Genomic DNA, 27,082 nt, shown 5'->3' on the forward strand with positions numbered 1-27,082 from the left:
CTAGCCGGGTTGCCATTGTCACCTAGAGGATTATTTAAAGGGCCTCTGCTTTCTTTACCTGGACCTTCAAAGGATAACGTACAACATACCTCTTCTTCTGCCTCATCATTATTATCACCACCACCACCACCAACTTCTTCTTATAAGCCTCCTCCTACACTATTCCCGTATTATAACAGCCGCAAACTAACCATGGAGATCACAACTTTGGCTGCAATGATGCGGCAGCAGTTTGATGGCCTCAACCAGAACATCAACCAGCGCGTCGACAACCTACAGGAGTCCTTGAACACGCGAGTGGACAACTTGCAGCGCACCCTGTTTCAGCAGAACAATGAGCTACACGATACCTTGACCAGACGGATCGACGAGACCATGGACAGGTGGTCCACAGAGTTATAGGAAACCTTGCTTCAACGCTCGAGCCAGTTAGAGGAGCCACTCGTCCAACGATCGCAACAGCTAGAGGAGTCGCTTGTCCATCGCTCGAACCAGTTAGAGGAGTCACTCGTCCAGCGGTCGAACCAAATACATCAAGCTATGCTCCAACGCACCAACGAGCTGGATACCACCCTCATTCAACGAAACAACGAGTTCCAGCAAACCCTGACGAGACGAATTGATGAGACTCTGCTTCAACGGTCCAATGAGTTACAAGGCTTTTTAGCTCAACGTTTAGATGACACTACGGCCCAGCGAACAGAGGCGTTACACAAGAACTTGGTCCAGGAGATGGTCAAGTTCCATAAAGGTATCATTCGACCGCAATTTCATCGAGTACAAAAGGACCTCGCAGCTCGTGATCAAGATATTAAGCGAGAGTTCCAGAGTTTCAAGGAGCGATTTGATCGTGTGGATGCCAAGTTCCATACCTTGGAGATGGATATGAAAGAAGAATTCAACAATGTCAACAAACGGTTTACGCACATGGAGAACCGCTTCGATAGAGTTGAGACCAAGGTGGATCGACTAGGAGTCAGAGTGGAAGAGGTCGACGCCAAGGTTGATCAGCTAGGAGTCAGAGTGGAAGGGGTCGAAGCCAAGGTTGATCAGCTAGGAGCCAGAATGGAAGGGGTTGAGGCCAAGGTGGATCAACTGGAAGCCAGGATGAGCAGAGTAGAAGCCAAGGCGGATCGATTTGAAGACAGGCTGGATAGAGTCGAAACCAAGGTGGATCGCTTCGAGGTCCAGATGGGCAATTTTGAGAGAATCCTCCGGAACTCCAAAATCGCCTTCCTCAGCCAGCGTGTCCTTCCAATACAGATGTATGACCAGGAAGGATCACCAATGCCTATCCCCGCGGCCTCTCTTCCCACTACGGCACTAGCGTTCTATCACCTCAAGGAAAGCAAACATTGTATGTTGTCACCTGTCAAATCACTAAAATGTGTTGCTAACACCGTGAAGGGTCCAAGTTGAGGAGCCTCATCGAATACTATCGACTGCAAGAAGAGGCCATCCAGGCAACTGCAGATTATGATGGCTCATTCGCAGACACTAAGCTGGAGTATACAGAGCTGGAGCTGGAGCGCGCTATCTCGTCGAACGCATGGGGCGTTTTTGTTGTCCTAGGTGGACGGATTGGTATAGACTGTGGTGCACTCCATGATCGAGTCATACAGGTGCAATTCCATTCACAGAAAAACGTTTCATCTAAACGAGATGCGAGCGATCTGAGCACGAACAAGCGGGCCGCCAAAACACATTGTCCATTATCCGACCGAGTCCGACCTGTCTCTGAAGCACAGCGAGATACAGATGTATGTGAGCCATATGACCTTAGCAGGATATACAGTGAGGTTGACTCCGAGAAGTTCAAGCAGTCTCTTGACCCCCGAATTCAGGGGAACGAGCCCCTCGTTACTCCCGTCCCAAAACAGGGCTTGAACGGTTCTTGCAGCTCCCAAGGAGAACAGCGCGAGTACGTGTTAAAAGGCGGTTCCAGTTATTCTCTCTTCTATGGAGACACGGAGATTACGATGTCTTTATCGCAGCAAACAGAGACAGAGTCCGTCCAGGAATGAACACCGCCAGACTCGGGGGATAGAGTAGGAGCCGCTAGCCCAATTAGATAGTCTAGAAGAGTTCCTGATACTTGGAGATGATTCTGAAATGTCAAATGTCCGAAGCCCCAATAAGCTCTCTTTACTAGATAGCCTAATTAGGAAACTCAATTCGAAAGATAAGTAGTATTATCCCCTTAAAGTATCTTGTTTATCGACGTAGGAGGGTCCGATTCTCACGAGGTGGCGTCTCTCAGCTGCAAGTTTGCGATATGGCACTCAGATAGCGTCCCAGCCTAGGATAGGAAGTCCATTAACCGTAGCTGATGGCAATAATCTGGTGTTTAAATGCAGTACATCTCTAACCAGCTGAGGTACATAGTAGCATGTAGAAACCACTGAATAGATCCGTGCTCTATCTAGCAAACTGCTGTAAGATTAGACGGTGGATTGTAATTGTAGCCATGACATGCTTGACAGCTCAATTGGCAAGATTTCAGTCATGTTGAACAACGTCGCCCCGTCTACCTGGTGGCAGGGTGATGCCCGATACATCGTACCCCAGATCACCACAAAGGCGGTGATCAAAAGCACGGACAATAACCTCACCGCCAACCCCGCGCTAATCCCGTAGAGGATAATCCGCTGATAACAGTAGGAACGGCGTGCGGAAGAGACACACACTACAACCACTCAAGAATCCTGCGACCCTTGACGTTTCTCTATACTATTACTCGAGCTGTGACCGTGGAGTCTCCAAGGAAGATTATTCCAGCTGTGTGGTTCTGAGGGCTCTCCTGCTCTGGGTCTGACCCAGTTATCTCTCAGCAACTGCTACAGGCAAAGTCAAGAAAATAATCTTACCTTTAGATCCAGAAACTCGAAACAGAAACTCTTGCCCTTTTCTTTAACGAAACACTGGCAAAATGATGGAGGACTTCAACAGTGAGACTGATAGTGACTATACCAGTTACTGGAGAGATTGGGTGAGTCTTTCCCTAATGTTCCGTCGATTGCGCCAATGTGCGACTGGGCGGGGGATTGCGACTTGGTTGTAGGTGGAGGAAGGTGCATGATGATACTGGAAAATGCAGTGGCATTGGCAGTGGCAGCTGGAGGGGCCGTACATTGGAAGGAGGAACACATTCCCGTTTTTCGGGAAGCGATGCCACTTCCGCTCGACTTCACAGTTCCAGGAATTACCTCACCTCTCTGCGTCTGCATTCTAAAGATGGCGTCTCCCTCGCCCAGTCAGCAGCAGTTAAAGCTGTCTAGCACTCCGCCTCCACCTTCTGTTGTTCCCAACTACTTTAGAACCGAACCTACGCTTCGCTCCGCTGAGCAGAGACACCCTGTTTACCTGCCACCGATTTCTGACAACACAGCTAACTGGGGCACACAGTTCATCTCCTCTCGTGGAAACGAGTACTTCTGCGAAATCGATGAGGAATATTTGACCGATCGCTTTAACCTTACTGGTCTTAACACTGAGGTGCCATACTATCAGTATGCGCTGGATCTGGTGACTGATGTGTTTGATCTGGATGCGGATGACGACCTACGCGAACAGATTGAAAAGTCAGCACGTCATCTCTATGGACTTGTCCATGCAAGATACATTGTCACCACTCGTGGTCTTGCTAAGATGGTATGTACTAAGTTGAGAATGCCACCACAGTAGTATACCTCTCTAACTGAGGTCTAGGTCGACAAGTACAAGAAGGGCGACTTCGGCAAATGCCCCCGTGTTATGTGTGAAGGTCAGCCACTTCTGCCTATGGGCCAGCATGACATCCCGAACATGAGCACTGTCAGACTTTACTGCCCCAAATGCGAAGACCTTTACAACCCCAAGTCTTCTCGCCATGCTTCAATCGACGGTGCCTATTTTGGAGCTTCTTTCCCCAGCATGCTTTTCCAGGTCTACCCAGGCTTGGTCCCTGAAAAGAGCACCAGCCGTTACGAGCCTCGTATTTACGGATTCAAAGTTCACGCTGCTGCTGCGCTAGCTCGCTGGCAGGATCAGTACCGCGAGGACATGAAGACGCGCCTTCGTGATGCTGGGATGGAAGTCAAGTACGTCGAAGACGAAGAAGTAGAGGATGACGAGGATGACGAGGACGAAGATCAGGGCTTTGATCCGAAGGAGCGGCTTGCGGGAGATGCTGCCTCCGGCCGTATGGATATGGGCATTTGAGTGACCATTCTTCGATTTCTAATGTTCTATCTCGTTTTGACGATACCAATGCTCACCATGCCTTGACCTTGACTGCTCTTGACCCACGAATCATCCCTCTTCTTATCGCATAAATCATCCCATATCCCGTCCTCTTCTATCCGAAATGCTTGCCTGCACCTTTCGACTGGGGCTTTCCCTTCTATGACATGTTCTTCTGTCGTTTCGTTATGGCTTGCTGTTCTCCAACGGTGGGCATACGAACGGTTTCTTTCACCCAGTTCTCTGTACTCTGAATTTATGATGACGAGCACCGGTGGGCGTTTGAAGCTTTGAAAATGGCTGGTCTAATTTCTTTTCTTCTGATGTTTACTAGTTTCATAACACATAATTCACCTTCGGGAAACGTAATATGAATTGCCCATGCAATTACCATTCCCGTACTATGCACTTCATTGAACGATTTACATTTTTGTAGAGGCCCATTGGAGGTCAAACTATCATAAACGGGAAGCTTCGTTAAACAGGTGATTAAGACTCTTCAGGCTCTTCACGGGCTCCCTCCCAAGTGCTTCTCAATAGCAAAACTAATAGCCTCCGCGAGCCCTTCTCCCTTCTCCCAGCATTCATCGTGCTCACCTTCTAGAGGCATCAGCGCAACAGATCTCGGACAGCCCTCAGACTGCGCATTGGACCACCCAGCCCGAAGAAAAGCATCCATAGCCTCCTGCTGCGGAAGATCCACAAGCAAATCCTTAGACGAGTACGCCAGGATCGCCCACCGCCCAGCCGTCCAGCCACCCTCAACACCATCAGCCCCTTTAACCACGGCGGGAGACACAGCGTCCCACGCAGCCGCATCATCCCCAAAAGCCCCCTCCACGATCTCCTGATACGCTGGGATCTCCTTGTGAGTATCCCGGAGTAACTTCAGGTCGTATATCCCCGCCAAGCCCACCACCACTAGCGGACCGTGCGATATGCCAGCATTAAACCGGCCCATCACCGACTGGAACGCCAACGTAGCGCCACAGCTGTGGCCGACGAGTATATACCGGTCTTCGAAGTCATACTTGTGTTGCAGGAAGGCGATGGCCGCTTGCACGTCGTTGATATGGTCGGGGTGTTTGGAACTGCGGTATTCTCGCGGATTGGCGCTGGACTGGTCCTGGGGGTGGTCCGGATGGGGGCTGAGACGGTAGGAAATGGATGCGAATGCAGTGATGTGCGGCAAGATGTGAGAGTATTCTGGGGAGCTGGTGAGGGTGGATATGGCGGGGTTGGCGAAGTTGATGGCGTCTATGTTTGGGTCGCGCCAGGCGCCGCCGTGGATCAAGCTAGGTTGATACGATTAGTAGGACTATTGATAGTAGACGTATAGTATGTGGTAGATTGTAGATTGAGAAGTATGTACATTATCCAGTATTTTGTGTCCCGTGTCTCTGATAAGGTGGTCACCGTCACTGTTTGGAGGGCATGGTCTTCGCCGTAGTTGAAGGTTTCGGTGGGCATTTTTATTGATTGTTTGCGATGAATGTTACTGTTAGTTCCCAAGGGAGTATGATAGGGAAGAGAGGGTAATGAGGGGAACCGCTTGTTAGTCTTCGATGAAGGGGAGTGGCTGCTTAGTAGTACTAGTTAGTAGGAGTGATGTTCGGCGGAGCAACTAGGGAGTATCCTGGTCGATAAGCTCAACCTGCGACAATACAGGGAGATTGTGGGGTGGTAGACTGTGGCCATTATCAGAGAATATGCGCCCACGGAACTCTATTCTTTCAAGACATATTCGCATGGCAGACTAGTGTTGAAAGGCCGATGTTGTTGTTGTTGTTCCCAAAGTTGTCCAGACTGATCCCGTGAGGGTCTTGGCGCGCTAAGCCCCATCGGGCGCTAGGCGGTGGGAAATTGATGAATTCAATCCACACAAACCATCGCCGCCGACTGTCATCCCATTGTCGCCGTCGAACATATACCTGGGCAGCACATCCAACATGGCGGAGTAAGTCTTGTTGCTGGCCGTAAATCGTTTCCTTAGAATGGCTGCTAATGATTACACTAGGAAAGAAGTCCCCCTCACGGCCGTCAAGGTCGATGCCTTGGTACGATAATGACCGCGAAAAATCACCCCCGCTATTTTCACGGCGACAGTAATGCTTACAAAGTTCGCATATAGGTGGTCATGAAGATCATCAAGCACGCCGGTCAATCTTTCCCGACGACTGCGACCGGTTCGATCGTCGGTATGGACGTGGACGGTACCCTAGAGATCACGAACTCTTTCCCATTCCCGGTCGTTGAGATGCCCGCCGACTCGCACTTCGACAACGCCGCCCCTAACCCGGCTGCTGCTGCCCCTCGTGCGAAGGCCAACATGGCTTACCAGGCTGAGATGATCCGCATGCTTCGGGAGGTCAACGTCGATGCGAACAACGTCGGTTGGTACACCAGCGCGAACATGGGTAACTTCGTCAACATGAACGTGATCGAGAACCAGTTCTTTTACCAGAAGGAGATGAACGAGCGGACAGTCGCTCTTGTGCACGATGTCAGCCGCAGTGCCCAGGGAAGCCTTAGTCTGCGGGCCTTCCGCCTGTCTTCTAAGTTCATGACTGCTTTCAAGGAGAACAAGTTCACCTCTGAGGAGTACGTTTTCTCCCGCGTTTGGCATAGTTTAGTCTGCTATACCAGGCTATACGTGTGCTCGAGGTGGTCTTGAATGGCATGCTAACTTTTTCCAGGCTCCAAAAGTCCACCCTGAGACACCAGGACATCTTCGTTGAGCTTCCAGTTGAAATCCGCAACTCTCACCTGATCACCTCTTTCATCCACCAGCTCCAGTGCCCTATCCAGTCCACTCCTACCGACCTTCCCCCCTCTCTGGCCTCTCTGGAGAAGGGCCCCTTCGTCAAGGACAGCGTTCTTGCCCCCAACTACGACAACCTGTCTCTCAGCATCGACCCCTTCCTCGAGAAGAACTGCGACCTTCTCCTGGACAGCATCGAGACCCACCACACTGAGACCAACAACTTCCAGTACTACCAGCGTTCGCTTGCCCGTGAGCAGGCCAAGATCACCGCCTGGCAAGCCAAGCGCAAGGCCGAGAACGCCAGCCGCGCGGCCCTCAAGCAGCCTCTCCTGCCCGAGGATGAGTACCAGCGTCTGTTCAAGCTTCCCCAGGAGCCCAGTCGCCTCGAGACTATGCTCAACACCCGGCAGGTGGAGCAGTACTCGCGCCAGATCGACAGCTTCGTTTCGGCGACAACGGGTAAGATGTTCGCGGTCAAGGGAAACCTGCTGCCCGGAGAGACCGCCAAATAGAGGAGAGGAGGTGACTGATGATGATTTGTCTCAACTGGGGATTCTGGGAATTGCATGCATGACCTTACGGCGTAGGGAGGGAAAATTCTGTATCTGACTGTTAATATGTCTGTTTGTTTATTCCAGTGACGAATAGAGTTACGGGATATGACTGTCTTGGTTCCTACCTACCTCACCCATCTCCAACCTTTCGTATCCATTTATCCTGCGCAAGTCCTAACAACAACTGATGAATGGATGGGGTATGCCCTAATCTTGCTAGGGCATGCCTGCCACACGTGATGCTGATAAGTACAATGACCTCATCATGGCATCGATAACCGATTAGATAAGATCCTGTTTATCGTGACGATCCAAGTCAATAATTCTTTTCTGTTCTGCAGTTCTTCCACTAGTTGTTTATAGATATTTCCTCAATTTCAATCTACATACCCGGAGTCTCTAGAATGGATAACAGTAGCCTCGACATCTGGGTTGTAAGTCCAGGTCCAAGCAGAACACCATGCCCTATGTATACACACTATATAGACATCACACCCCCAACTCCAACTCCTACAGTAGCAACCTCCAACGAAACCAAACACAACCCTCCATTGAACCAGCTAACAAGCAAACAAAGGCCGGTGCCATAGCAGCCGTAACGGTCGACTTCCTAGTGTACCCAATGGACACACTCAAAACGCGCATCCAATCACCAAACTACAACCACCTCTACAAAGACGCAGCAGGCGCTATAAAACGAGACGTCCTCTTCCGGGGCCTATACCAAGGTGTATGGAGCGTTGTACTGGCGACTGTGCCGTCATGTACGTCTCTTCCACCTTACCATCACCACCCCCATACACACACACATATAAGATTTAAATCACATCCATAAACCCACCCTCGACCCAAGACCACACCCAAAACTAACCCCAAAAAAACCAAAGCAGGAGCATTCTTCACAACCTACGAAACCACCAAACGCATGCTAACCCACTCCTCCACGCAATACCAATCCCAATCCCATCCCCCAAACCCCCTCCCCTTCACACACCCCCTCCCAACACCCCTAATCCACGCTCTCGCCTCCTCCCTCGGCGAAATGGTCTCCTGCGCAATCCTCACCCCAGCCGAAGTACTAAAGCAGAACGCCCAAGTCCTGAACATGAAGTCCACAACAACCAGGCAAAGCGCAACCATCCACGTGCTGGCGAAATTCAGACACCGGCCTTGGCGGCTCTGGAGTGGGTATACGGCGCTTGTGGGCCGGAATTTGCCCTTTACGGGATTGCATTTTCCGGTTTTTGAGGGGGTGAGGGCGTGGCTTGTTTCTTGGAGGGGAGGCAATGGGGGTGGTAATGGACGAGGTAGTGAGGTTGGGGTGCTTGAGAGGGCGGTGTTGACGGGCGTTGCGGCTGGCGTGGCTGGGACTGTGGCTTCGGTTGTGACGACGCCGATTGATGTTGTCAAGACGAGGGTCATGTTGGGAGCTGGCGGGGAGGAGGTGAAGGGTACGGAGGAGACGGTTAGGAAGGTGACGGGGACGTTGGCGGTTGGGAGGAAATTGTGGAGGGAAGAGGGCATTCGGGGCTTGTTTCGGGGGGGTGCGTTGAGGTCGGTTTGGTCGGCTTTTGGGATGAGCATTTATCTGGGGATGTATGAGGGGGGGAGGATGTATTTGGGGAAGAGGAGAAAGGAAGCTGATGAAGATGGAGTGTTGTGAAGGTGGTTTCTATGGTTGGAATAGATGGAGGGCCGGTATGATAGATCGTGAAGAATTATATTTTTCATTTTCATTTTCATTTCAGTGACGTTAACTCGTCGAGAAGAGAGATCTTCGGTTATACTCATCAGTTATCATACATGCATCAGGTGTACATAATCTCAGTCAAGAGACAACTTCGTAAGCAAAAAAAGGCTGCTGAACAAGTCATCAACGCATGCAAGCTCAATATCAAGTTTCATTCCCAACATTTCTGGTGTATAGTCATTGCGTCGTTCCAATCATCAAATGCACCGAGGGAGAAGGAACATTCCTCTGGCATCACATCTCGCTGTCGAATATAGCCCTGCTCATCAAGCAGGTTCTCTCTTGTGAAGCGTACCTCTAAAAGCTGGTAAGTTTCTTAAACCAGTTGGGCAGCTTCCCTCCGGAGCTAGGAGGTGGTTGGTCGTAGCGGTCATATCTCATTCCACGGTCTCGCTCATAGTCTGCACTGCCGGAGCTACTCTTCTGTCCTCTCTCAGACCTCCGAGCCGCGTGTTTCCTAGCGCGCACCTCTTCAATCTCCTGATCGGTGAGGCCGGGGTATCTAGCCCGTCTTCTTGCCTTACGACGTAGGTCGCGTCGGGCCTCCTCGTCCGATGAGATTGAGTGCGCCCCATCTATGGGCTCTCCCGGACCAGGCGGCATGTCCAACATAGTTGGCACAACCGGCGGTGGTTCCGGGGGGTCACTTGCTTGAGAATTAACCCAAGACGAGGTCTTATCTTTGCGCTGTCCAGGCATCATCGGGGGAGGTCTCATCTCCTCAGGCGCCCTGGACCTTCGGCGTCTAGCGTGTTCACCGTCGTCTTCATGACGATGAGAACGATAGGCTCTGTCCGGGTCCCCGCCCTGCATGTAGAAGTCCCTAGCGGCTCTATCATCCATATGCGAGTGCCGCTTTCTGGATCTTGGGTCGTAGTCAGGGTTCTCGTACATGCCTGCCTCCCTTTGCTGCCGCCTCCGTTCACGGCGTTCGGCAGCCTTGGCTTCGCGGGCCTCCGCCTTTCGGGCTTCTTGTGCCTGCGCTTCCGCCTCTCGAGCTTCTTGCTCCTCCCGCGCACGGCGCTCTTCACGAGCAGCCCGGCGAGCCATCTTCTCCTCCCGGCGTCGCTGTGCTCTCTCCTCTTCCTCTCGGAGTTGCATTTCTTGCATCTCCTGCTCGCGGGCCCTTTGCCTTTCCCGTCGTCTTGCTCGGCGTTCTTCAGCTTCTTGGAACTCACTGTCTCGATACGGATCGACGTCGCCTTGTCGAGAAGCGCGTCGTGCTCTGCGCGCCTCTCTCCTAGCATCGACATCTTCTATCTGAATTTCGGGGACAGCCATTGCCGGTCCAGCATCGGTAGCATAGCCCTCATGGTCAGGGTCCGGTCTCATTGCACGTCTTCTCCTCTCGTCCCGTCTTTGGCGCCGAGCGTCTTCTCGCTCTGGCTCCGTCATGTACCGGGCATCCTCGTCTCGGTAAGACCTAGACTTTTGACGTTCAGGCAGTTCAGGGCGGATGTGTTGACGCAATGTCCCGATCAACCCCATGAGACCACCAGTCTCTTGTTTCTTGGGCGCGGTGTTTGATCGTCTTAAACGCCGTTCCCTCGGAGCCTCCACAAATGCCATGTCATCGGGTCCGGAAACAATGTCTGGACTTTGCTGGGCTGGGTCTGCATCGACCATAACAGCATCCTCCTGGAGGTCTCCCTGCCGTGATCGTGACTAAATTATGAAAGCGACATTAGCTCTTGTTCCCACTGGTTTGGGTATCGGTCGCAGGTGGTGCTGCTCTCTTACCTTCTTCCTTGACCGTCGTTCTGAATGTCGCGACTCTCTAGAGGGAGCCTGGGGCTCGCCGTCAGTATCATCCGGATTGACCATGACGATTTCTTCATCGTCGATAGCATATGGATCACGAGCGCCTACGAAAATCGTGTTAGTAAACTTAACAAAGAGTAAGGCGAATATAGAGGGCCATACTGGATCTCTTCCGCGTGCCACGCGGTCTCTCCCGTCTTGACCCAGATGGAGGAGCACCCATCATGCGGGCAGCCTTATCAGGTATCTCCAACTGCTCATCCGGTGGCGGCGATGGAAATCCAGTGTCATCCATATCCACAGGCGGGCGCCGTGACGTGTGCCTTGGAGCATTCTCGCCATGCCTCCTGCTAGATTTTGTTCTGGTAGGCGGAGGTGGTGCGCCGAAAATGAAATTCGAGAATGCCGCAGCCCGACCGTGTGCAGGTTCCCGTGGCCTGTCGTCCTCGGGTTCCAGCGATCGCTCTACCTCGTCCTCCGGCTCCCGTGGCCTTGAGTGCCTAGTGGACTTTGATCTTCCCATTCCCGAAGGTGATTGCTCCCTTCTTCTATGCCTCTCTTCCCTATGATCTGACCTCCTCGGCGGGGCTGCAGCACCCCACATATCCCAAGACGTGCTACCAGGTGCACGTTCAACGCGCGGACGCTCCTTCCTTGCCCCTCGCTCCGGCGCAACTGGTTCGGGTGGCGGTGTCGGAGGACCCCCAGCAGCTTCCTCTGGAGCATCGGCCACTGGGGCTTCTGCAAAAGGAGCTGGTGGTGGTTCTGGTACTGGCACTGACCTTCTACTTTTCCTGACTTTCTTCATGGGTTTCTCAGGCTCTGGGGCAGGTGGCTCAGCGGGCTCAAACGCTGGCTCGGGCTCGGGCTCCGGCACATTGACAGGGGCAGGCTCGGGTTCAGGTTCGGGATCAAGCGCTCGCACAAGTTCTGGCTCTGGCTCTGGTTCGGGCACAGGTTGGGGCTCAACCACCTTGGCCTTCTTTTTCTTCTTTTCGACTTTGGGTGAGGGTATCGGCTCCGGCTCCGGTTCGGGTTCTGGTGCGGGTTGCGGCGCAACAGTCTTAACCTTCCTCTTTTTCTTTTCTGCCTTGGGTAGTAGTACGGGCTCTGGTTCAGGAACTGACTCCGGCTCAGGTTCAGCCACAGGCACAACCTCTTCTGGTGGCGCGGGCTCCGGCGCAGGCTCTGGTTCTGGCTCTGTTGGTAGTTCAGGTACCGGAGGCTCTGGAGCAGGCGGCTGAGGCTCAGGAACAACAGTCTTTGATTTCTTCTTGTCTTTCTTCTTGACCTTTTTGGACAATGCTACTGGCTCAGGCTCGACTTCTGGCTGCCTTTGTGGTTCTGGCTCAGGTTGAGGTTCAGGCTCAGGCTCAGGCTGTATTTCCGGCTCGGGCTCTGCGGGTGGTTCTGGGGCAGGGGGTGGGAGGTCATCGAAATCGTCGTCAAAAGCGTCTGGAAAGCTTCCTGGTACAGTGTCTCGTAAGATCCTTCTTTCTATGACTGGTTCTGGTTCTGGTTCTGGCTCCGGCGCAGGCTCCTGCGGAGGTTCCTCTACTGGTGGCGGCACTTCCTTCGCTTTTGATTTTTCTGCCGACTTTCCCTTGGACTTTTCTTTCTTTTTCTCTTCAAGGACCTTAATGCGCTCTGCGACAGAGTTCTTGGTTGATGACTTGGTCTTGGAGGTGACAACAGGTGTCTTTGTTGGCGGCGCGGTTGGCTGAGGTTCTGCGACTTCTGCGACTGGCGCGTCAGCCGCGTCAGCCGCACCAGCCTCTCTCGGCACATCCCCTACGTCAATAAGCAGATCATCCTGGTCGGGCTGGGGCTCCGGCTCTTTCATTTGCTCGGTGAATTTTGGCTTTTCTGCCGACCTCTTTTTAGTGGCCTTAGGCATTCCCATCGCAGCTGCTCCAAAGCTTGCCCAGAATCCTCTAGCTGGCTTCGACGGCGTCTCCTCCGCAACAAAGCCCTTCTCTTTAGAAGGCACTGTGTTAAAGTCATCCCAGAGAGGCTCCTCTGGTATACTGTCAAACGCGTCGGGTTCAGGCGATAATCCCAGAGAAGGTGGAGTGGGCGCCGGCGGTGGAGGTTCATCATTAATCTTGCTCTTCTTGGACTTCTTATCTTTTTGAGGAGCCCAGATGCCCCAACTATCATCAACTGGCTCTTCGGTGATCGGTTCAGGAATTACCTCTGGCTCTGGTTCTTGTACAGGTTCCTCTGCTACAGGTACCACTTGTGGCGGCCACTCGAAATCCCTGCCAGGAATAGGCAACCCTTTCTTTATTAATGATTTCTCTCGCTTCTTTCGATCCTTGGAGGAGAGGCCATCCCAGTTATTGTAGAGTGGGTCATCTGGCAGTGACGGAGTAGTGTCCTGAGGTTCCGGTTGTGGTTCCGGTTCAAGCTCAGCTTGAGGCTCGGGCTCTTCAGGGACAGGTTCAGGAACAGGCTCCGGTTCTGGTTCAGCTTCCGGTACTGGCTCTGGCTCTAGTGCTGGTGCTGGTTCTGGTGCTGGATCTTGCACGGGCTCCTCCACCAATGGCTCCGGCGGCGGAGGAGGTGGCCAGTCAAAATCCTTACCCGGAACAGGCAGACCCTTCTTTATCAGCGACTTCTCACGCTTTTTCCGGTCCTTGGATGGGAGCTCGTCCCAGTTATTATAAAGCGGGTCATCTGGCAGTGATGGAGTCTTGAGTGCTGGTTCCGGTTCTGGTTCCAGTTCAAACTCAGCTTGAGGCTCGGGCTCGGGCTCGGGCGCAGGTTCAGGCACAGGTTCAGGTTCAATTACCGGTTCCGGTTCTGGGGCTGGCTCTTGTACGGGTTCTTCCACCGCCGGCTCCGGTGGTGGAGGTGGTGGCCAGTCAAAATCCTTACCTGGAATAGGCAGACCCTTCTTTATCAGCGATTTCTCACGCTTTTTCCGGTCCTTAGACGAGAGGTCATCCCAGTTATTATAGAGCGGATCATCTGGCAGTGATGGAGCCTTGGCTGCTAATTCCGGTTCAAACGCAGCTTGAGGCTCAGACTCAGGCTCAGGCTCAGGTTCAGGTGTAGGTTCAGGTTCAGGTTCAAATACCGGCTCTGGCTCTGGCTCTGGCTCTGGCTCTGGCTCTGGCTCTGGCTCTGGCTCTGGCTCTGGCTCTGGCTCCTGCACAGGCTCTTCTACCACAAGCTCTGGCGGTGGAGCTGGTGGCCAGTCAAAATCCTTGCCAGGAATTGGTAGACCCTTCTTCATCAGCGATTTCTCACGCTTTTTCCGGTCCTTAGACGAGAGGTCATCCCAGTTATTATAGAGCGGGTCTTCTGGCAGTGATGGAGCTTTGGCTGCTGATTCCGGTTCCGGTTCCAGTTCAAACTCAGCTTGAGGCTCAGGCTCAGGTGTAAGTTCAGGTTCAGGTTCAGGTTCAGGTTCAAGTACCGGTTCTGGCTCTGGCTCTGGCTCCTGCACGGACTCCTGCACGGGCTCTTCTACTACAAGCTCTAGCGGTGGAGCTGGTGGCCAGTCGAAGTCCTTGCCAGGAATTGGTAGACCCTTTTTCATCAATGATTTCTCGCGCTTCTTCCGATCCTTAGATGAAAGATCGTCCCAATTGTTGTAGAGCGGATCATCCGGTAGTTTAGCTTCGGGCACAGGTTGTGGTTCTGGCTCAGGTGCGGGCTCAGGTTCAGGTTCAGGTTCAGGCTCAAGTACTGGCTCTGGTTCTGGTGCCGGCTCTGGCTCTGGCTCTGGCTCCACCACTGGTTCAGGCACTTCTACTATTGGTTCTGCTGCTGGCTCCTCTAATACAGGCTCTGGTGGCGGAGGCGGTGGCCATGGGAAATCCTTGCCAGGAATTGGGAGGCCTTTCTTAATCAATGACTTCTCGCGCTTTTTCCGGTCCTTAGATGAAAGATCATCCCAATTATTGTAAAGTGGATCGTCTGGCAGTTTGGCTTCGGGCACAGGCTGTGGTTCTGGCTCAGCTACTGGCTCCGGTTCGGGTGTTGCCTCCGGTTCGGGTGCAGCCGCAGGTTCCGGTTCTGGCTCAACAACAGGTTCTGGCTCTGGTTGGTGTTCCAGTTCTGGAGCTGGCTCTTCCGCTGCAGGTGCAGGTGCGGGTGCAGGTGCAGGTACAGACGGAGGCCACTCAAAGTCTTTCCCGGGAATTGGGAGACCTTTCTTCATCAACGACTTCTCGCGTTTCTTCCTATCTTTTGATGAAAGATTGTCCCAGTTATTATAGAGCGGGTCATCTGGCAGCTTAGCTTCAAACGCTGGTTCTGGCTCTGGGGCTGCTGTGAGCTCTGGCTCTGGGGCTGGCTCCGGTTGAGGTTCAGCTGGTGGCTCTGGTTCAGGCTCAGGCGTTGGTTCAGGCTCGGGTTCCGGTTGGTGTTCTGGCTCGGGCTCTTCGACAGGCGCAGATGGCGTACGTGGTGGCCATTCAAAGTCTTTACCAGGTATGGGAAGACCTTTCTTGACAAGAGACTTCTCTCGCTTCTTTCGGTCTTTAGATGATAGTGTGTCCCAATTATTATAGAGTGGATCATCAGGCAGTTTAGACTCTGGTACTGGTTCCGGTGCGGGCTCGGGTTCAAGCACTGGCTCGGGCTCGGGCTCTGCTGCATCGTTGCCCTTCTTCGTTTTCTTCTCCTTTGTGGGGACATTCCAGCCTGTCCAGTCATCCTCCTCCTTTTTCTCCTCATGAATGGGCTCCGGCAGTGGATCTGCGACTACTGGGGGGTCCTCGACTACTGGTTCCGACCCCTCGAGAATAGCACCGTTCTTCTTTTTCTTATCTTTCTTCTTAGTTGAGACACCCCAGCCCCAATCATCGTCATCAGCCATTTCCGGCTCTGGTTCGGTCTTCTTTGTAGTATCCAGGAAGCCCCAGTTATCCTTCTTTTCTTGTGCCCCGATATCTCCATTGCTAGGACCAGGAGGAGCTCCAAAGCCAAAGCCAAATCCGACTGAAGCATTCAAAGGATCAGCCGCTGAGCCAAATGACCACGGGTTGGTATTCTGCGCTTTGTCCCCGTTCATGCCACCAAGAGAGTCGAGACCCCATTTACTCCCTGTATTCCAACTCTTATCCCATCCGCCAAGATCCAGACCCCCGCCAGTAGATTTGCCTCCAAGGGGGTCTAGGCTTAGGTTTGGTGGAGATGTATTGCCACCTAAATTAATATCCTGAAAGGAATTGGAGGGGGGATCGGTGTCAATCAGAGTAGCACCCTATGAAGGAATTAGTGATGATACTCTACATCAAAGGGAAATCGTACTTGGTCCTTCTTTTTGTTCTTCTTCTTTCCTGCCGGCGCAAAGTCCGCCCACGAATCATCGCCATTCCCACTACCATCGTTTGCCCAGCTAAGATCATTGCTATTAGCATTAACCGCTGCTTCGGCTGCTGCCGCTTCGTCTGCGGCCTTTTTCTCCTCCTCCTCTTTAGCCTTCCGTTCCTCTTCTTCCTTAGCTAGACGCTCTTCTTCCTCTTTTTTCTTCTTCTTCTCTTTTTTATTGCTGGTTGTATTCCATGCATCTCCCCAACCATCGTCGTCTCCGCCATCACCACCGTTGCCCCCATCCCCATCACCCGACCCACCTGCGTTGCTTCCCCCATCCCCACCACTCTGGTTTTCATCGGGGGGTGGGCTTTTATCACCATCATCATTCGGTGGCGGGGTACTCTGTTGTTGCGCGGCTTGTTTTGCTTTCTTCTTCTTGCCCGCGCCTTTATGTTCCCGTATACCAAACGGATGGTCTAAATCGACCAGAGGGGACTTAGATCTAGCCGTCGGATCTTTTGTTCCTATCGAGGGCGTGCAGTCACCACACAGGTTTTTCTGTTTGGCCAACGGCGAAAGCATAGAGTAATCTGGAGGCAAGTCTTTGATAGCATCGTCATAGGATGGAGGGGGTTGACCGTAGGGCCGAGGGTTTGGTGTATGGAGCTCTATCTCCAGAGCCAGAGCTGTTTTGGAGAATCGCTCATTGTGTCCGGGTATTCGTGACTGGACTGGGTATTCATTTTTCTGCTCATTGTTGACTAAACAATAATGGGAGTATAGAGGCTTCTGGGAGCCGACGTCGAGTCCATCATGGCGAACAATGCGCATACTTTCCATACTGGGGTAACGGACCAGTGTTTGCACGGTGGTCGACTCAACTATGCGAGGCGCATGGATATCAAGAACTTCCGGCCTCAATTGAGGCTGTCGCTGGTTCCAGAAGAATATTGAAGTTCTGGGTTAGATCGTGGGGAACGTAGCAGCAACGGACTGCGTAAACGGCGGGAACAAAGAATGAAGGAAAGAAAGGAAAGAAAAATAAAAAAGACTAAGATAAAAAAGTTTCCACTAGAATATAATGCTTGTAACCAAAGCTGGTCACACGATGCAAATGTTAGCGCGATCGGTATACCAACGGACAGCCAACTAGATTTGCGACAAAAGCCGTGGACAATCAGAGAGCATACGGCATTAGATAGCGTGTTTGAGGTGCAAGGGAAAAGTGTATGCAGAAATGAAAGAGAGAGTTTAGCAGTAGGAAGAAACTGGGAGCGAAAAAGAGGTCATAGAGCTCATGACCACGAGGCGGTGGGAAAGGAGGAAAGGAGAGCAATGTTGCTGAAGATCAGTCCCTGGATCACAGATAGGATTGGGCGAATGGGTATGTGATGGACAGCTAGGAATGTGAACTAGTTTTGGTACATACATCAGCAAGTCAGCGGCGGTTGCGCAGGGAAAAAAAAATTTTTCTCTGTTAATTTTTAAGATTATACTTTTTTACCTTGAAATAATAACTTGTGTTGCGCGTTGATCTGCGTGGTACGGAAGAATTGTATGCGATAGTATCTTTGATCCCCGACGGGTCAGATAGTAAAACGGTGGCTGGGCGTATGAGCCAACCAAACTGAGTCAAGGTGGTCAAGGCAGAAGTCTCTAACTGGATTTGGTGCATTAAAATTAGCAATTATTTTCAGTCATAAACCAGCTGGTTGAACAGGAGTAAAGGGAAAAAAGATGCAAGGTGAGAAGTCACGCAGGCACAGGCCACTTACACACGCGATGGGATTGCACGCAGAGACCGGGGGAATGTGAGTCGACGGTCCTATCGATAAAGATTCCACCCCTCCTTCTCGGCGGATATTATGGGCACTGGTGTACAACGAACAACAAATGGTGGTGAAAGCACTGACACTCGAGTGCGATCTAGATTAGGTATATATGTCTCTTTTATGCCTTAATGGCCAGTAGGATATGTACGTTAGCAGATCGAGTCACTCTCATTGCATCGTACTTACATACCTTCGGATAGAGCGTCTGTTGTCCCATTAAAGTGGGGTTCCCAAGGGAACAACAGATCAGTCCCTAGTGTTCCGGTCCAAGGAAGCTAAAAGTAGAGATGATCGGTTCCGTGGTTCACCTTGGGGAGGTTGGAGGATTGCACAGGAACTACTCTACCTTATTCCCTGGTGGGAGGAGGAACTGTTATACCCATTCAATGATTGGTCCCGTTCAAAGATGTAGATTGAAGGGAATATGGTAGAAATCCCATCAATATGCTGCAGGAAAGAAACTGAGATTTCTCGAAAAAGAACGAAACCAAGTGTGTTATGACCTCGCATTGAAGAACTACTAGTTAGAAGAGACTACTAAGAGAACTGCCCTTACCGAGTCAAGTGTAGTACTTCTTACTAAAACTGCTAAAACTGAATAAATTGGACTCAGGCTACGAGGCCACAACCAGGGACCAACAATCAAAACAATGGAGGAGATTTACTGTAACAATCGCTCACCCGTGAAACAACCACTGCACAATTATGGAGCCAAAAGTCTTCGGGCAGCAGGAGGCCAATTCCATACAGCCTTCGAAAAGCAGCCAGAACCTCGGGTAAGGAGGAGAAAAGCGTTGAGGTACTTCGAAGGAAAGATTCTACCGCTATCGGTGTTCTTCACCGCATCGAAGGCGAAGATCCACCGTGAGCCTATGAGAATCCACGCTCACGATGGAGCCATTCCCCCCCATTTTCGTCTTACGTTTCCTGATGAAGGATTGCCGGTTCTGAGGCAGGGTGGTCCGTCGTTGCTTCTTTTAGTTTTGACAGTTGTCACTCTACTGCAGGCTATCGCGCTTCGCCCGAGTGCCTGACCCCATACTCATTTCCGATACTGAGAGGAATCCCATGACAGATGACGCTAACCCTATCCGTAGATGGCGCCTTGGTCCTCGTCGGGAGACGGTGCCTTACCGCATGTGTTTTCGTCCCTCTTGGCAGCGTCATCGTACGTACATGTATGTACAACATGTCCCTCAATGCCCATTGCCAGTGAGTGACTCATGAACATCCCCGGTGTTATGCATCTCTCTAGCACATAATTCATGCAGTACTTCTATGACTCACGGTATCTGGCTGTAAGGGTCTAACAGAAATAAATCAGTAGGACCCATCCCCTTCCTGATTCAGGACGCAGATGGGGTGGAAACCCATGGAATGCAGATTATATATCTCCCAAGTATACCCGACTGCAGCCCCAACAATACACACCAAACTTGCTCCCCACCGTAATCAAGGTCGTCTAGACCCTATATGGACCGGAGATAAACCTACTTGCATGTCGGCCAAAGGACCACCGTGTCCAATGTAGCTGTTCCATCTACTGCAGTGATCCGTCCTGAATGACCTGCTGTGTTACATAGTATGATGATAGATGCAACTGACCAGGGAGTATCGAACCTCCGTCTATCACTGCATATGCAGAATCGAATATAACAACAGGAACAGCTCTGCCTGTGCAACATCATTGTCTTCTTGTACTTGTACTTGGTTGTTGAATTACAGAAGTCACATTGTCTACTACGATATTCAATCTCAACTCTGTGGGTGAACTGACCAGAGCGAAGAGATCATAGATCGACAAAACCCTGCAGCGTACGAGCATGAATTAGAACTGGCCTGCAATTCGTGGTATGATGATATTGGTGGCAACACTGGAACCCAGCACATCACAGCTTATATAGAATACAAGGTAACCAATTAATCGAGATAAACCCTTGAACACCTAAGACGCAAACAGACGAAAGAAGGATGATGGTCGGAAGGCACACCGATTGAATTCATAAGAGAATTTGATCATCTCCAGTCGCCCATCCCGATTCAAAAACCACTGCAGTTCCTTGGGTTAAGGCAAAAGTTTACGAACTTTACTTTTATAAACTCTTACTCGGGGGACTTTCGAAGCTTAGGCGGCTCCTCGCCGTATACCTCTTGATACTGGCGGTCATAACGTTCTCTGTCGGCGACTTGAAGCTTGTGATATTTCTGGTCCATATTAGCCTCATCCACGTAGGTGTATCATCTTCAGAAGGGCGCGGCAGGTGTACCTCTTTCTCCGATTCCGTCAAGCCTTTCCATTCCTCTGCAACCCGTACACCAATGTCCTTGACGGCCATGTGCTTGAAGTCGCCCTGACCGGTGCGTTCAAGGTAGAAGAAGACATAGGAAGAGGAAGGACGCTTAACCAATCGATCATCGCGAAGAAGGGGATACTTCTTTTTCGTGAGTCTTGTCAATCTGCTTCGTGCGAGATTTGCTTCTTTGATCTGAAGTGGTGTGTGGGACTTGATCCATTGCTCGTATGCAGTTTCATTAGCGTTTCTGTTGGACTCTGCAATCGCAGTGATGCGCTATCATATCTAGTCAGTGATTTATACACTGCCACAGTCGGGTTGAGTGCCAGACGAACCTCTCGCTCTTCCTCACTAATTGTCTTGCCAAGCTCACTAGCAGCTTTAAATGCCTCTTGCGGGGACTTGTGTGTCTTCAGTGTTTCTTGAAGCTTTTGCACAATGATCAAATTAGCCACACGGTCCGGGAGTTTCTTTGGTACCTCCAGCGCAGTAACTTTGAGGGCCTTAATATGATCCTTGAGCTCCCGTGCCTTCTTGGCCTCCTTCTTGGCCTCCTTTTGCTCCTCAGTCAATTGCTTTCTTGGTTTCGGTTTGGGTTTGGGCTTCGTTGAGCTCTTCTTGGTTTTCTTTGTTTTCTTGGTCCCTGTTCCACCCTTGGTGGTTTTGGTAGGGGTTTTCTTCTCGCTCTTGCTGTCACTCGTGGTCGTATAGGTCTTAAGTAGGCGCTGCGAGAGCACGCTGGTCGACGGAAGTGCCCTGGAAATTGGGCGTAAAGTCTTACCGCGCGTAATCAAAGAAATGCGCCTGATGTGACTCTGGGAAACAGCTACACGGATAGGACGAGAGAATGCATCGCTAAGATGCAGGTTCCGGAGGGTGGCTCCTCCACGCCGAGCTAGATTCAAAGGCATAATCCAAAACAATGCGAGGAAACTAACTGCAATTGGGAACAGAACCGACAATGTAGCACGTAAGCGCTACTAAACAAAGACAGGAGAGCACAAGCTCTACGATAGTAGGAGATTCTGCTGCAGGGACCTAAGCTGCAAGAGCTCTAAGACGAATGCGGGAGGTTGGAATCGCGTCAGTGGTAGCTTGGGGGTAGACCGAAATAGGAAGGTACACACACGTGATCGTAGCTATGTGCTACAGCTATCACTTCACGTGATAGATAGGACGGGCATTTGGGTTGAAGGATAAGGTACAACTGAAAAAAGCATAGATGGAGAACCGTATCTCCGCGCTTTGGAAGCCGCCAAACCTCGCCACCGCGCTCAATCCGACCTTTACTGATTCTATAACAACAGAGCCTTGCTTTTAATGGAAGGGTGATAATTGCTCTGATATTTGCTTCGCGTACTCGAATTCCTTTGAGCTTCAGTAATACTCACTCATCGCTGGCCTGCAACAATGGCTCGCCACGGGGATACTCGCTCACCATCACCTGTAGGCAGCACATATTCTTCGTCCAGACGGAGTCGCAGAGATGATGATCGCTATGAGAGGAGTAGGCGAGACGATGGGCGGAGCTACAGAAGATCTCGCAGCCCTGAGGTATGTCAATCGGATGTCTCAACGCTATCCTTATCTTTCTAATCTCTACTCTCAGAAGCGATTCCGTGACCGTGACCGTGATTCATATCGTAGACGTGACCGCTCGCTAGACAGACGCGCCGATTACCGTGATGAAGATACGTACAGACCAAGTCGACGGGATCGTTCCCGCGATCGACGTCGGTCAAGAGATAGAGATGAGGATCGGGATTACCGTCGCAGGAGTCGCGATAGAGACTTTCGAAGCAGGCGAGATGACTCCCGCGACAGGGCTCGGAGACGGACAGATGATTCTGCTGACTTGAAACACAAGTCTAGACGGGATGATAGCCGGGAGCGGGCCAGAGATTCCGTTCCCAGGTCTCGAGAGGTAAGCGCATATGGTCCCCTTCGATTATATAGCCGGGTACTTATCGACCGTTTCATCTCACAGACATCGAAGCCTTCGACGCCAGCGGCCAACGCTGGCCCGACAGAAGACGAAAAGCGAGCCGAAAGACTGGCCAAGCTCGAAGCTTGGAAGCAAAAGCAAGCCGCCGAGAAGGAACGTAAACAGCGAGAAGCGGCCGCAGCTGGTGGGACCAGAAGTATCCTGGAAGAGATCGACAGAAAGTCAGGTTTATCGCCAGCTGTTGGGTCCCCCCAGTCTCCTGCGACGCCCATTGATGCTGCCCCAGCCGCGTATGCTGGAAAGTTTGACCCGAAGGCGATTGCAAAGAATGCTGCACCAGCGCCAGCTGTGAAGTCTGTGCTGGGGGATGATATTGCTGTTCCGCCGCCCGCTAAGACATCTGCTACCTTCCCTTCCACAAAGACTCAGGTTCAAGCTAACAAACCTCCTGCTACTACAAGCAAAGCTTCATGTACGTCTCAGCCTTCTGCTCATTAGAATTTAGAATCAACTAACATGAGATTGCAGCTTTGAAAGTAAAGGGAAATGTGGGTAGTTTCGGTTTGGGAACCAAGCAGGCCACAGATACTGAAAAAGCGTCAGCGACGAAGACTCTAGGCTTTGGCGAAGAAGAATCGACTCGGCGAAAGCTGGAGCGATTGCCAACCCCTCCGTTGGATGACACCAAAGACGCTACTAAGGAAGATGAAGTGACAGTAGAAGACGATGACGATGACGTTGACATGCAGGATGGTGGCACTGAGGAGGAAAATGCAGCCGCGGCGCGGGCAGCTGCAGAGAGGAGAGAAGAGCGACTGCAGAATGAGGCTCGTGATTCTCAACCAAATGGCGACGTACAGATGAGCGATGCGTCGAATCAACAAGCGCCCGACAAGATGGAAGTGGACGCACAAGAGGAGGAAGAAGTGGATCCCCTCGATGCCTTCATGTCTGAATTAGCAGAGTCTGCCCCTCCGAAAAAGACGGTTGGCGCTAAGTTCGCGAAAGCCAAAGCACAACAGCCTGAGGCTCTCTTTGGAGACGAGAATGATATGGACATGACCGCTGTTGGTGACGGCGATGCAGATGATTTCCTTGCTATTGCTAACAAGGCCAAGAAGAAGAAGGATATCCCAACTGTTGATCACAAGAAGGTGGAATACGAGACTTTTCGCAAGAAGTTTTACACCGAGCCTTCTGACTTGGCAGCGATGTCAGAGGAAGAGGCTGCTAGTCTGCGGTTGGAGCTTGATGGCATTAAAGTCCGTGGTGTGGAGGTTCCAAGGCCAGTATCGAAATGGTCTCAGTGTGGTTTGGGTGTGCAAACCCTGGACGTGATCGATAGACTGGGCTACACTGCACCCACTTCGATCCAAGCTCAAGCCATTCCTGCTATTATGTCCGGCCGTGATGTGATCGGTGTAGCGAAGACTGGTTCGGGTAAAACGGTTGCATTTTTGATTCCTATGTTTCGGCATATCAAGGATCAGCGTCCTTTGGAGAACATGGAAGGCCCTGTTGGTCTCATAATGACACCGACTCGTGAACTGGCAACTCAGATTCATAAAGATTGTAAACCGTTCTTAAAAGCTCTGAACCTTCGTGCGGTTTGCGCTTATGGTGGCGCTCCTATCAAAGACCAAATTGCTGACCTAAAGCGTGGCGCGGAGATTATTGTCTGCACACCTGGGCGTATGATTGATTTGCTAGCAGCGAATGCTGGCAGAGTTACAAACTTGCGCAGGGTCACATATGTGGTTTTGGACGAAGCTGATCGCATGTTCGATATGGGTTTTGAGCCTCAAGTCATGAAGATCTTGGCCAACGTCCGACCTGACAAACAAACCGTCTTGTTCTCTGCTACCTTCCCGCGGAATATGGAGGCATTGGCTCGTAAGACCTTGAACAAGCCCGTTGAAATCGTGGTTGGCGGTAGAAGCGTTGTTGCGCCTGAGATCACACAGATAGTGGAAGTCCGGAGTGAGGACAAGAAGTTCATCCGGCTTCTTGAGCTTCTGGGTAACCTGTACTCTACCGACGAAAACGAAGACGCACGGGCGTTGATCTTCGTTGAACGTCAGGAGGGTGCCGATACACTACTTCGTGAGTTGATGCGTAAGGGTTATCCTTGCATGTCCATTCACGGAGGCAAAGATCAGATTGACCGTGACTCCACCATCGAAGACTTCAAAGCAGGTATCTTCCCGGTCTTGATTGCCACATCCGTTGCGGCTCGTGGTTTGGATGTGAAACAACTCAAACTTGTGGTGAACTATGATGCGCCGAACCACCTCGAAGATTATGTGCACCGTGCTGGACGAACTGGCCGAGCTGGTAATACTGGTACGGCGGTTACATTCCTGACAGAAGACCAAGAGCGGTACTCCGTTGATATCGCTAAGGCGTTGAAGCAGAGTGGCCAGTCTGTGCCGGAGCCTGTGCAGAAGATGGTTGACTCCTTCTTAGAGAAGGTCAAAGCAGGTAAAGAAAAGGCCAGTGCGTCTGGTTTTGGTGGAAAGGGTCTGGAACGCCTTGATCAGGAGCGAGATGCTGCTCGTATGCGTGAGCGTAAGACCTACAAGACTGGCGACGAAGGCGAAGAAGAGGAAGAAAAGGATGAGAAGAATGAACAGGCCGAAGAACGGTTCAACAAGGCTCTCTCATCGGTTCAATCCGCCGCTGCGCCAAGCCTACCTGGCGTTCCCAAGGGCATTGATCTGGACGGCAAGATCACTGTGCACAAGACTGAAAAGGAGGCCAATGGTTCGAAGAACCCACTGGACAAGGTAGGCTCCGCAGTTGCTGATATTCACGCTCGTTTGAGTCGTGCTGGTGTGATGAGGTCTGGAGTGCCCATCGATAACCGCGGTCCTGATGCCGGAGCTTTCCATGCTACGCTTGAGATTAATGACTTTCCCCGTAAGTTTATCCTCTGCTATTGGCTTTCATCGTCAAGTCTTATCCAGCTACTAACATGGTCTCTCAAAACAGAGAAAGCTCGGTGGGCAGTCACTAATCGTACGAATGTGGCTAAGATTCTCGAAGCCACAGGAACATCCATTACCACGAAAGGCAGCTTCTATGCCACTGGCAAGGAGCCAGGTCCCGGAGAGAACCCCAAACTGTATATCCTTGTTGAGGGTGAGACTGAGTTGTCTGTGACGAACGCCATGCGCGAGTTGATGCGGTTACTCAAGGAGGGAACCATCGCCGCTGCCGATAGTGACGCGAGGGCTCCGGTTGGAGGACGTTATAATGTGCTTTAAGTATCAGCGCTTACATATAGCTGTATCATATCCCGAACATACAGAATCTTATTTTTGTGGAACGAATCGTACTCTCTCTTATAAGCTTGGGTATCATAGTCAAATTGCTCAACGGGTATTCTGTACCCGTGCCTACAATAAAGTCACGACACGCTAAAGATCACTGTACTCAATCCAAACGCTCACTAACCGCCAAACTCCAGACGAAAAAAAAAAAGTCAGACACTGGCGATTCCCAGCCCAGAATCAAGCTGTAACCAAGTAATCTGCGCATCCATCACTCCCACCTTCTAGCTGAAGCAGCATTATCCGCATCCCTAGCAGCCCTCTCATCCCGACTAGCCTCACCCAACGTCTGTGCCTGTGTTTGGGCCTTTTGAGCTGCCAACTTTGACCCTAACTTGCCCTTGTTGCCCGCGGTAGTAGACTCCGCCCGTTTCTAAACATCCCGCATTAGCACACAATCTCACACTGCAACAGTATGCAGATTTCCTGGGAGGGGAAAGAATTAACTCACCTGCGCCGCAATCGCTGCATTCGTCCGCGCATCAGCGGTATCCGCGCCCGCCCCTGGAGCCCCCGCGCCGCCCAAGGTCCTCCCCGTACTGGCCTTTGCGGGGAGCGGGGCGCGCGGACCGGAGCTGGATTTCCCTGTTTCTCCGGGGGGAGGATTGGCGGAGCCCAGGACGCGGCCGGGACTGGAAAAGGCCTCGGGTTGATTTTTGGAGCGGGAGCAAATGTTTCCCATTTCTCTGGTCTGGGTTGTCTTTGAGTTAGGTGGATTGGCGAGAGGACGGGAAGGATGGATTGGGTTTAGCGGTGTTGATCGGCCATGCAGTGTATGTGTCTCGCTGTGTGACGGGTTCTAACAGAGCTGGTAGGCTCGATTGATGTGATTGATATGTCAGATTGGGTACTGCGTAGATTTAGTTGTGGGGTAATGCGATTGAAGGTTGATGGAGCCGTTGAGATTGAAGAATGTCCGGAGATAAGAAGTCATTCGGTTGTAGCCTACCGCTCGGGGATGACGATCTGGAGTAAGAACGGCGGGTGCACGTGGTTTGGGGCCCGCATTGGATTCGCATTGCTCACTCAGTACGGACGCAGTCCTTGGCTCAATCCTCCTCCCATATCAATTGAATAGAGAACATTATTACCAAAAACGTTATTGGAATGAGGGGGTATTTTTTTCTGGAAAGATGCCTTCTATTACGACACATACAGAGTACATACACGGCCTATCTTTGTTCATTGGATCCATGGTTATACGGCGAGTCGTAAGGCCATCGACGAACATCAGTGGGTTCCGCTCTGGGAAAAAGTGGTGCCAGGGGAAGTGGGAAAGCAAGGAGCCTGATTTCACAGGCAAATCTGGCTTTTCTTTTTCTTTTTCTTTTTCCTTTTTTTTTTTTTAAAAAAAATTT

General features: G+C 51.5%; 9 protein-coding genes across 9 annotated transcripts; 5 read left to right on the forward strand and 4 right to left on the reverse strand.

The window, feature by feature from the left end:
* Positions 1 to 192: 192 nt before the first annotated feature.
* On the forward strand, positions 193 to 2,024 carry ABOM_007327 (uncharacterized protein; the record flags this gene model as incomplete). Its single annotated transcript, XM_022534456.1, has 3 exons — positions 193 to 383; positions 426 to 1,357; positions 1,408 to 2,024. 3 exons carry the CDS (start codon positions 193 to 195, stop codon positions 2,022 to 2,024), a joined length of 1,740 nt encoding a protein of 579 aa, XP_022387777.1.
* Positions 2,025 to 3,234: 1,210 nt separating this feature from the next.
* On the forward strand, positions 3,235 to 4,200 carry ABOM_007328 (casein kinase II subunit beta; the record flags this gene model as incomplete). The annotated part of the gene is made up of 2 exons (XM_022534457.1): positions 3,235 to 3,651; positions 3,709 to 4,200. The coding sequence occupies 2 exons, from the start codon at positions 3,235 to 3,237 to the stop codon at positions 4,198 to 4,200; spliced, it is 909 nt and encodes a 302-aa protein (XP_022387814.1).
* A 529-nt stretch (positions 4,201 to 4,729) lies between these two features.
* On the reverse strand, positions 4,730 to 5,691 carry ABOM_007329 (arylformamidase; the record flags this gene model as incomplete). The annotated part of the gene is made up of 2 exons (XM_022534458.1): positions 4,730 to 5,516; positions 5,594 to 5,691. 2 exons carry the CDS (start codon positions 5,689 to 5,691, stop codon positions 4,730 to 4,732), a joined length of 885 nt encoding a protein of 294 aa, XP_022387813.1.
* Positions 5,692 to 6,170: 479 nt separating this feature from the next.
* Positions 6,171 to 7,497, forward strand: ABOM_007330 (putative eukaryotic translation initiation factor 3 subunit EifCh; the record flags this gene model as incomplete). The annotated part of the gene is made up of 4 exons (XM_022534459.1): positions 6,171 to 6,178; positions 6,239 to 6,278; positions 6,353 to 6,822; positions 6,918 to 7,497. The coding sequence occupies 4 exons, from the start codon at positions 6,171 to 6,173 to the stop codon at positions 7,495 to 7,497; spliced, it is 1,098 nt and encodes a 365-aa protein (XP_022387782.1).
* Positions 7,498 to 7,999: 502 nt separating this feature from the next.
* ABOM_007331 (putative mitochondrial carrier protein) lies at positions 8,000 to 9,202 on the forward strand (the record flags this gene model as incomplete). Its single annotated transcript, XM_022534460.1, has 2 exons — positions 8,000 to 8,303; positions 8,427 to 9,202. 2 exons carry the CDS (start codon positions 8,000 to 8,002, stop codon positions 9,200 to 9,202), a joined length of 1,080 nt encoding a protein of 359 aa, XP_022387783.1.
* A 384-nt stretch (positions 9,203 to 9,586) lies between these two features.
* ABOM_007332 (uncharacterized protein) lies at positions 9,587 to 17,161 on the reverse strand (the record flags this gene model as incomplete). Its single annotated transcript, XM_022534461.1, has 4 exons — positions 9,587 to 10,954; positions 11,030 to 11,154; positions 11,213 to 16,268; positions 16,316 to 17,161. 4 exons carry the CDS (start codon positions 17,159 to 17,161, stop codon positions 9,587 to 9,589), a joined length of 7,395 nt encoding a protein of 2,464 aa, XP_022387784.1.
* A 3,085-nt stretch (positions 17,162 to 20,246) lies between these two features.
* ABOM_007333 (HMG-box domain-containing protein) lies at positions 20,247 to 21,358 on the reverse strand (the record flags this gene model as incomplete). Its single annotated transcript, XM_022534462.1, has 2 exons — positions 20,247 to 20,723; positions 20,783 to 21,358. The coding sequence occupies 2 exons, from the start codon at positions 21,356 to 21,358 to the stop codon at positions 20,247 to 20,249; spliced, it is 1,053 nt and encodes a 350-aa protein (XP_022387785.1).
* Positions 21,359 to 21,857: 499 nt separating this feature from the next.
* ABOM_007334 (DEAD/DEAH box RNA helicase) lies at positions 21,858 to 25,658 on the forward strand (the record flags this gene model as incomplete). The annotated part of the gene is made up of 5 exons (XM_022534463.1): positions 21,858 to 22,001; positions 22,057 to 22,371; positions 22,435 to 22,864; positions 22,921 to 25,311; positions 25,384 to 25,658. 5 exons carry the CDS (start codon positions 21,858 to 21,860, stop codon positions 25,656 to 25,658), a joined length of 3,555 nt encoding a protein of 1,184 aa, XP_022387780.1.
* A 277-nt stretch (positions 25,659 to 25,935) lies between these two features.
* ABOM_007335 (uncharacterized protein) lies at positions 25,936 to 26,406 on the reverse strand (the record flags this gene model as incomplete). Its single annotated transcript, XM_022534464.1, has 2 exons — positions 25,936 to 26,097; positions 26,176 to 26,406. The coding sequence occupies 2 exons, from the start codon at positions 26,404 to 26,406 to the stop codon at positions 25,936 to 25,938; spliced, it is 393 nt and encodes a 130-aa protein (XP_022387781.1).
* Between the last annotated feature and the right edge of the window lie 676 nt (positions 26,407 to 27,082).

Source organism: Aspergillus bombycis, assembly GCF_001792695.1.
Source record: "Aspergillus bombycis strain NRRL26010 chromosome Unknown contig00060, whole genome shotgun sequence".
NCBI classification, from domain to species: domain Eukaryota; kingdom Fungi; phylum Ascomycota; class Eurotiomycetes; order Eurotiales; family Aspergillaceae; genus Aspergillus; species Aspergillus bombycis.